At 42.0% G+C, this 10,307-nt stretch overlaps 1 protein-coding gene across 2 annotated transcripts; it reads left to right on the forward strand.

Moving 5' to 3' along the window:
* The first annotated feature begins 7,579 nt into the window (after positions 1-7,579).
* On the forward strand, positions 7,580-9,762 carry LOC138288470 (olfactory receptor 5AR1-like). Of its 2 annotated transcripts, XM_069230023.1 has the most exons (2): positions 7,580-7,592; positions 8,840-9,762. In XM_069230023.1, exons 1-2 carry the CDS (start codon positions 7,580-7,582, stop codon positions 9,760-9,762), a joined length of 936 nt encoding a protein of 311 aa, XP_069086124.1. The 2 variants fall into 2 exon arrangements, with proteins under 2 accessions (XP_069086124.1, XP_069086125.1); XM_069230024.1 differs by lacking the exon at positions 7,580-7,592 and having other exon boundaries at positions 8,830-9,762.
* The last annotated feature ends 545 nt before the right edge of the window (positions 9,763-10,307 follow it).

Genomic DNA, 10,307 nt, shown 5'->3' on the forward strand with positions numbered 1-10,307 from the left:
AAATAGGGGTTCACCATCTTGAATTTAGGCAGGGATGACCAGTGTGATATTGTTTGCAGTAGAGGACACGTGACCTGCTGAAAAAATGGGTAGGGTTACCCCTGGAAACTTCTCCCCCATTGGTGAGGGAGAAGCCAGAAGTCTTCCACACCCACAGGCTAGTAGCAAGTATACATGTGGCATGTCTGGGCACACTTCAGAAAACTAGTGGTCTTGTGAAGACAGAAAAAGGATTGCACATGTTGTTGAGATGTATGAGGACATAGGACCAGCTACCACTTGTAGCCAGGACAAAGAAGTGATCTTCATAGACCGGTTGGGTGATCTCTTGTCAACCTACAGAGGTAACAAGCTGCTTGCAAAAAAAATTCTGCTGTACCCAGCTAAACATTTCCACCTGGATCTACCCTGGACCATGCAGCTAGCTTCTTTTGTAGTGCTGCTTGTGAGATCCTGGGACTCTGAATGTGTCAAAGTGTTCTTCTCCCTACATTCTAGGAAACCTGGGCCTTTGAAATGTTTGACTCTAAAGCAAATTCAGCACAAGATAATGGAGAGGACATGCATAAGAAGAAAATGAGAGAAGAGGAAAGTTTGTTCTAGTGCAGTGGTCCCCAAACTTTTTCAACCCGTGGCTCCCTTGACCTATTGGCAGATGGCTGCGGCTCCCCACTGTGTTATTTTTGTTTTAGCGAGTGGGGGAGAGGGGTGAGGGGGGCTTATAAGACCGGCCTCTGGAGTTCTTCCATTTTGTTCCCTCAAAAATACTTGGTAGGAACTATGAAGGTATTATAATCATAGATGCAGCAAAATAAAAAAAATATAACATTTGTTTAATAAAAAAAAAATCTTTCATTGGTTAAGACAGAAACAATGCTCTTCAGCACTGTGGTCTGCATAATGATTTTCTTTAAAACTATGTTTTGTTCCTTCAAAATTGCCTCCAGCACAGGGAGCTCTCCTTTAAGTCATTCTGGTTGTCAAGGAGCCACTTTTGATACATAAGAATGCAGCTCCACTAATCAGCTCTACTATATTTCACTTTCAAATACTTTACTAAAGTACTTTAATAAATGTTCCAGCAGCCACCATTATCTTAACTCTGCTTCTGTCTCTTCTAGAGTCTTTGCACTCTCCTGTCTCAGACCTCAGTATTTGTCTGTAGTCTCTGATTCCTTTTCACTACAGTTGTGTGTCACAGTCTGTGTCAATTCAGTTCTTATTATGGTACAAAACTCCGATGGAGGTCCACATAACACCATATCAAAAAAGTAAAAACACATTTATGCATTAAACATGTTGCATACTATCACAGTTATAAGAACTTATTCATACAGTACAGAAAATGTTAAAAAGGCTTCCCACCAACTAACATTAACAAGACTAAAAACAGTGCCCTTCCGGATTAAATAAAATATATTATTAAAACAATACCACAATTTCCTTAAAAGTGACACCGTAAACATACTTAAGTCCAACACGTGCCTCTGTTTTTATTTCTGCATTGCTCATAGTTTGGGTTAACTGTTCTGACAGAAAAGAGCAATTCCTGTGCTATTTTTGCATGTCACACTGCCATGTAGTAGTACTAGAGGGAGTTTCATCTTAGCAAAACAGGTTTGAAAGCCAGCTTCAAAAACGAAAGAAATTACACTCAGAATATTGAGGCTTTACTCAGTGGCGCCCCTGGGTAGTTTTGGAGGCGCACCAGGGTGCCACAGCGCACAGATTGGGAACCTCTGTTCTAGTGGGAGAGGAGTGAAATTATCTTGTACTTATGAAAACAAATCTGACAAAAGAAAAACTTGATGGCCACCGCCACCACAAATGTGCCTCTTCCACAGCCATATTCCTTCAATGGTAGGTCTGAAAATAATGTAAGTGGTTTGAAGATGCCTATCTCTGATGTGTATGCATCTGCAGTGGCTATCTTTATAAGCATTTTATTTTTACTAAACCTGTTCAAGGTTCCCCATATACACATGCACACATTCAATCATGCAATCATTTATAGTTTATATAGACAATCCTGCCTTCTTCTACTGAGATTTGTTTAAATAATAAAGCCAATGAAAGGTACCACCTTCATGTGTTAAAACATATTTTAAAATTGTGATCCACTGAGAGTATGACAGGTGGCCAAAAAATTGTAAGTGGACTTGGGGTGCAGTGCACACTCATTAAGGGTAAGAAAGGGGACGGGGAGAAAAGATGGTGGAAAGAGGGAACAAATAAAGTATGAGAAAAAAAGTATGTATGGCAATGAGAGATTTGATGTCAGTGGTGAAAGGTTACACTACCAAGTGAAAACAATGTAAGATCGTAATACTCCTTAGTGGAAATGTTGTAAACACATTTTCCCTCCATTTACCTCTTACTTTTAAATGGAATGTGTGTGTTTGAAATGACCCTATCTTCAAGGTATTCCCCCAAAAGTTTACCTTCCTCCTCCTATTATTCTGACCTTATTTTTGGTGCTTTAGGACTCTGAGCACTTTATCACTACTAACCAGTGCTAAAGTTCAAGTGTTCTCCCCTCTAAACATGATATAATTTGTATACATGCGTTTGACATATTTTATTTACTTGTAATTTCCTTGTAAAGTGGTATACCATATACCTAGGGCCTGTAAATGGAATACTATTAGCAGGCCTGCAGCACTCATTGTACCACTCACAGAGATAGCATTCCCAACCTTTCTCAGGCCTGCCATTGCATTGTATGTGCGGTCTATTGTCACTTCAACTTGGCAATTAAAACTACAAGGTTAGCATGGGAATTATCTTATACACTTTTAACTGGTAATTCCTGATCAGAAAGGAGTAGCTTTGTCATGTTTGGTATGTTTAGAATAGGGGTGATAAATCCTACTTCCTGGTGTAATTGGATTTTACATTACAATTATAGAAACCCTACTTTTAGAAAGCAGGCATTTCTCTGCGATTATAACTTGGTGTGGTTTGCAGCTTGTCTCCAATACACATCTGACCTGGTTGACAGACACACTTTGTACATACTCTCTAGACAGCCAAGTCAGAGGAAGGGCTGGGTGTGACAGGGGATACATATGCATTCATTTGTATAATGATAGTCTTCCTGAGCTAGGAGAGGGAGAGGTGGTTCACACTTACATACCAAAACGTTGTATCCTGCCCTCACAGAAAGGGCTGTTTTACCACATACTGGTCGGCTAAAGCCAGGGCTGGGCTAAATGAGATTGTTGTGCACTTTTGAGGGTTCCCTCACCATTTTATCACAGAGATTTTTATTTTTAAGTATAAGTACAGGATCTCTGACCCTATGTTTTTAGACACTGCGTGATACTTGTAGCCAGACACTGCTGGCTCTACAATCTGCAGATTGCCAGAGGACATTTCTGCTTCCAGGAGGAACCACCATTTGAACTACTTGCTTGTTGTGCTGATTTGCTACCTGCTACCTGCTGGGGATGCAGGAAGGAGTGGCATTTTGCATCTGTCTTATGTCCTGGCCTACTGCCTTTTCAGACTGTGCCCCACAAGTGCTCTCCAATGGGCCTGTTGAGTGCCTCCCTCTGTTTCCAAAGTCACAGACTTCTTAAAAACTTCCACATTGCTGTGGGACTCCAATCTGGGAGTCCGGCAGCCGTAATGGACAAGGACTCTGCATGAGCAGAAGATCTAGTACTTTTGACTTCACCCTGGCAGCATGTGACTGATTCACACTGTTTGGCTGTAGCAATGCTGAGGTTTTTGATGAGGCCAGCTGTTCGCCAAATGCCAGAGGAAAGGTCTCCACATCTGTGCTGCACCTTCCAGCCACCATAAAGGGTTCCATAACTGAAAGGTACTGCTGTACCCTTCTTGTGAGTACAGGGAGCCGGAACAACAGGCGTCACTTGCTGGGAGGTACTGCTGCCCTACGCTCCTTCTCAGGCATCTACTGCTGGCAAAGGAGGCTGCACTTTGTTTTTGGCAAGTACACCACACGCTTGTGGGCAGCTGCATTTGCCTTCTCTGCATGCGGGGGACCCAGTGAGGTCTCTCCACTGAATCCTGTAGTTTGTGCTTTTCCCCTTACTTGGCAGAACATACCTTAGAGGTACTTGTTTGGTGGTTAAGCCTTACAAGGGATTTTCCTGATGTTATGTCTAATTTTATGTACAACATAACGTATATATTTTTATATAATCCTGTGTGGAGTCTCTTGTGTGGTGCATTCATTATATTACTGTGTGAGTGTTACACAAATCAAATTCTTTACACACTGCCTCTGATGATAAGCCTGACTGCCCTGCCTTGAGCTACCAGAGGGTGAGCACAGGTTATCTTTGGTATGTAACTGACTTGCCCTGCCTAGAGTGGTGGGTTGTGCCTGGCTTAGAGGCATACCTTAGCCAATCAGAAGCCCCATTTCTAACAGTTTGTTAGTCAAATAATCAACATATGAACAACTATGCTTTTATCAAATACACAATCTTAATATCTTCTTTTGTTATTTAATTGATTCATGCAAACATAATAATCAAGTTTTCAAGATACTTTGATTTTATATAATGATTTATGTTGAAACATTTCATTATTATTCATTAGAAACAAACAGAGCTTCTAGAAGATTAGTTATTGCATGTAATATGTTGTTTTCTCTCAAGGACAAGGAACAGTGTACAATAATTTGATGTAGTTAAAACGGAATTGTGCTACTGTTAATGATTGCTTATTCTAACATCTTCTAATTATGTATTATAAAAGGGCATGCACAGAGCTAGAAGTAGAGAGGAGATGTTTGTGCAAGTGCTATCAGGACAGAACGGGCTTGACTTGAGTACCCACTGTAATCGAATGTTACAGCTGGGTGGTGAGCGGCCTTCACTGGCTGGCAGAGTGGCGTGTTCGTACTTCAATGCACACAGCTGCTCTGTGACAAAAAAGCAGGACTGCTATACAGACAGAGCAATAAGCCCTGTAATTCTGAATATCGTATGGAATGTACACTGTGTTTAAAATTCAAGAGTTATGTAATAAACTGCTAGAGCTAGCAGTATGCCTAGTTGTAGTAAACAAGGGTCTTAGTGTTAATCTTTGATATAGAATTATATCTGACTATGACTTATACCCTTTTGGCACATTTAATTTGCTTATATGTTCCCAGTAAAGTGGTCCCCTATGTACCAAGGATCGATAAACTAAATGCTACCACTGGGCCTAAAGCACTGATTGTTCCACCCACTTAAATAGCCCTGTAAACTGCATCCCAGGCCTGCCGTTACAGCCTGTGCGTGAAGTTTTAAACTGGAATTTTGACAAAGCAAACAAAGTTCTTGCTGAGCAAAACGTTCCTTTTTAATACACATAGTTCACCCGAGTATCCCTGAACAGCTCAGAGGGCAGGGTGCAGTGTAGTTAAAAGGTTGGACATGCACTTTTAAGTTTTACTTGTCCTGCTAGTGAAATGCTCTCAAATAAATTTTTCACAACTGCAATGCTTCCCTCTCCCATAGGATAACAATGGGCTCCTTATTACATTTAATAGGTGATGGCTGTCAATTGAGAGTAGGTGGGCAGGTTGAGTTTGTAGTGTAAAGAATTGTACTTAAAGCGCTCTTTAGTGTTAAAGTCAGGTTTCAAGTTACAAGTCACAGTTCTGAAAATGACACTTTAGGAAAGCTGTTTTTTTATTTTTCTAACCATTTGGTGCCTACAGCCTGTTCCTGGGTCACAGTGTAGTGGGCAGTAGGTCTTTGTGTATTGCTCCCTGACAGTGAGATAAAGGGGGAATTGTCGAGGTCATTACGACCTCAACAGTCGGTGTAATAGTGGCGGTAGTACCGCCAACAGGCTGGCAGTACATACCGCCACTATTACGACATTGGCGGTTTGACCAAAGCCAAACCTCCAAGTTAACACACCGACTGCCACGGCAGAAATGACCGCCAGGTTGGAGACAACAGTCTCCAGCCCGGCGGTCGTCACTAGGCTGCCCATGGCATTTTGACCCCGCCCACCGCCATGGTTTCCGTGGTTTCTGTACCGCCACAAAAACCATGGCGGTAGGCACTATCAGTGGCAGGGAATTCCTTTCCTGGCACTGATAGGCGTCTCCTCCGCCCGCTCCCCCTCCCCCTCCCGAGAGTCCTCCTCCACTCTCCCCCTCCCAACCCCCTACATATACACACATACACACCCATACACACACGCATACCCACATTCACCCACGCATGCATACATTCACACACACTCACAGCAGCACTCACTAACATACATCCAATGTGAGAAGGTAGCCTCTTTCTAGAATTTTTACCCTCACTTTTGGCCTATTTGTGAGTGCATGTCAGTGTGTTTTTACTGTCTCACTGGGATCCTGCTAGCCAGGGCCCCATTGCTCATAGTGAAAACCCTATTTCTCAGTGTGTTTTTACTGTCTCACTGGGATCCTGCTAGCCAGGACCCCAGTGCTCATAGTTTGTGGCCTGAATGTGTATACCTGTCACTGAGGCTCTGCTAATCAGAACCTCAGTGCTCATGCTCTCCCTGCCTTTAAATTTGTCATTATAGGCTAGTGACCACTTTTGCCAATTTCAATTGCCATACTGGAACACCCTCATAATTCCCTAGTATATAGTACCTAGATACCCAGGGTAATAGGGTTCCAGGAGATCCCTATGGGCTGCAACATTTCTTTTGCCACCCTAGGGAGCTCAGGCAAATCTTTACACATGACTGCCACTGCACCCTGAGTGAAATAACGCACATGTTATTGCACAGCCATTTTCACTGCACTTAAGTAACTTATAAGTCACATATATGTCTAACCTTCACTTGCTGAAGATTAGGTGCAAAGTTACTAAGTGTGAGGCACCCTGGAACACAGGTGGTAGATCCAAGTGGCCCAGACTGTCCAGTGATCCAACTGTCCAAATTTGGAGGAGGTAAGTCCTTGCCTCCCCTCTCCAGACAGTAATCCTGAGCACCATGTGAACTGCAGCTACAAGGGCTTCTGTGCACATTTCCAAGAAATCCTGCATGCACAGCCAAGCCTAGGTCCCCAGTACTCTGTCCTGTGATATTCAGCTCCATGAGTTGATCTCCAGTGTCGTGGGACCTCCTTTTGCAGTGTTGAGACGACCGCTGTTTTCAATCTTCTTGAACCCGTGTTCAAGGACTTCTGCGGGTGCTTCCTGCTTGTGCATGGTCTCTCTACATTGCTGAGGTCCCCCTCTGTCTCCTCTCCCAAGTGGCAACATCCTGGTCCTTCCTGGGCCCGGGCAGCACCCTTTTTCTTCCAACGCAACCCTTGCAGCTAGCAAGGCTTGTTTGTGTTATTTTGCCAAGAAAACACTTCTGCATCCTCCAGCACACCGTGGGACATATTCTGCATGAAGAAAAACTTCCTACCTCCTTTCGTTATTGCAGAATCTTCAGCTTCTTCCAACCGGAGACAGCCATTTTGCAACTTCATCTGGGGTTTACTGGGCTCCTGCGCTCCCCTGTATACTTTCGCGACTATTGGACTTGGTCCCTTTCCATTGCAGGTCCTCAGGTCCATGAATCCGTCTTCAGTTCTTTGCAGTCTGTTGTGGTCTTTGCAAAATCCCTCATCATGACTTTAGTATGTTTCTGGGGAAATAGTAGTACTTTACTCCTACTTTCCAGGGTCTTTCCAGGGTCTTGGGGTGGGGTATCTTGGACACCCTTAGGCACGTATTTATACTTTTTTAGCACCGCACTTGCACCGCTTTTTGACACATTTAGACCCTTGAAAGTGAGCCTAAAGGTGCACTGCCAGACCAACTGTGATCTCAGCAGAGCGGATGCAGCATGATGTATCACCTCCTAGAAACCTTGCAAAGGATCCTCTGCACAATGCATTGCCTCCCAAACGTTCTGAATCAGAAAGGCAGTGAGACGCAACCCAGAACTTCACATCATAGCCTGCATCCTTATTGGAACTGTCACTATGCAATGCATCCTCGAGTCAGGAACTTGCATTGCAAGCTGCTTGTCAAAGGCAATCTTGTTGATGATGCAGGACCTTGCATCGCAGTCTTGCAACTCCTAGAATTGCACTTACCTGATGCATCTGCACACCAGGACCTTGTATGGCCTCAGGTCCATGGTGCATTCTCACCTCAAGAACTCACAATGTTCCACAACCAAGATTTAATGCACTCTTGTTTGGTGGGCATAATAGGACCATGCAACCTGAACATGTGACTTTGTCCTGGTCAGGTATGACCAGATAACCACAGTTGATGCTTTGTGCATTTTGGCAATATTTTCACTTACATTTTTAAGTTTGCATGTATGAGCTTCTACTGATTAGATTATTATTGTCTTGGCCTTGAATTATGCATTTGCTTTTTCTAAATTGCTGTGGGATTTTTCTTGTGTTGTGACTGCTCTGTGCCAAGCTACCAGAGGGTTGAACACAGGTAATTTAGAGTTTGGTTGTGACTTCACCATAACAGAGAATTGTGGCTGTTGCTTGACTATATGTATGAATTTTCTAATAAATTGCATGTGGTGTTTCTTCCAAATATAACTGGGGTAACAACCAGAACACTATCTGATTGTTTGCATATATAAAAGGTTTGTAGGTGGAGCGATCATCTTGTAAACTAATTCTACATCCCTCTTTTTCTTTCTTTCGTCAGTGGAATATATTAAGCAGAATTGAGTAGTTCAAGTTTCCATCAGTTGCAAATACCATCTTTTGATCACATTTGTTCCTGAGTTTTGAATGGAAAGAGATAACAAATGGTAGATTACTTAGCTTCATCTTTCATGTTACTAGAGAAAACTGTGAGTACAATTCTACTGCCAAGCTACGAGTGCTCCATGGATTAACATATGGGAGCAGCTAATTACACCATGGTGACAGAGTTTATTCTTCTGGGTCTCACCAGTGATTCAGAGCTTCAGATCATGCTCTTTGTGATCTTTACCCTGATCTATCTTATCACGGTACTGGGAAATATTGGAATCTCTGTATTAATCTGCACAGATACTCATCTCCGTACACCAATGTATTTTCTTTTGTGTAATCTTGCCTGTATTGATCTCTGTTATTCAACATCAGTCACCCCAAAAATGCTTGATAACTTTCTCTTGACCAGGAATGTAATTTCTTTTACTGGTTGCGCTGTTCAGCAATTTTGTTTCTCTGTGTTTGTGACCTCAGAGTGCCTTCTCTTGGGAGTGATGGCATATGATCGTTATGTGGCCATCTGTAATCCATTGCTGTATCCAGTCATCATAAACCAAAGAACATGTGGAAATCTGTTGTGTGCCACATATGTGGTGAGTACCATAAATGCATCAGCACAAGCAAGCCTTACCTTTAGTCTCTCTTTCTGTAGGTCCAATATAATTGACCACTTCTTCTGTGATTTCCCACCTTTGCTAAAATTATCATGTTCGGATACCTCAACGAACGAGGTGGTGATTTTTGTTCTTGCAACATGTCTTGGAATGGGATCATGTGGGATCATTATTTCATCCTACTGCCATATCATCTCGACTATCCTGATGATCCCGTCAGTGAAAGGAAGATACAAGACCTTCTCTACCTGTGCTTCCCACTTCACTGTGGTCACTTTGTTTTTTGGGACTATCTTCATTATGTATCTACATCCAGCATCCAGCTCTTCGATGACCCAGAATAAAATAGTGTCCTTGTTTTACACAGTGGTGATACCTATGTTAAACCCAATGATCTACAGCCTTCGGAACCAGGAAGTGAAAAGAGCTTTTCAAAAACTTATAAGAACAATGATTAAGTAGAAGTTAAGATCAATGAAATCATTTTCTCAGGGTATGACAAGAACTATATTTATGCATCATGTGACCAAGAAGCCAATATTATTTCTATGTCCAACTTTGTTTTCCTTTTCTAATTTTGATGTGAAAAGTGCATTTCAATAAGAACATCCATAATATTCTTGCTTCCAAGAAAAAAAGTAACTTCTAAATAGAGTCTCCCATCAATCTTTCTAGAACTTATTTATATTCTGCTTTCTGCCTTCTGATTCAAGTTCTATGTGTCAGAGAAGCAGCACAGTGTTTTCTTTTTGTGTATCCTTCATCAAAAGCAAAAGTGGAAACAATTATCTGCCAAACACAAGCATACCAATAACAATAACAGCAAACGTTCAAGGTTCACTCTCTTTTGAAACAATTGACAATTCAATATTAAAGTGAAAATCTAAATTATTTTAAATGGACATATTGCTTTTCCTCAGAATTGTATTAAGCTCTCATCTCCACAAATCCAAACATGCCCAGTTCACTAGTGCAAATTCAGTCATTCACGACCAAATATTATTTTC

This window comes from Pleurodeles waltl, chromosome 4_1 (assembly GCF_031143425.1).
Source record: "Pleurodeles waltl isolate 20211129_DDA chromosome 4_1, aPleWal1.hap1.20221129, whole genome shotgun sequence".
In the NCBI taxonomy this organism is placed as follows: domain Eukaryota; kingdom Metazoa; phylum Chordata; class Amphibia; order Caudata; family Salamandridae; genus Pleurodeles; species Pleurodeles waltl.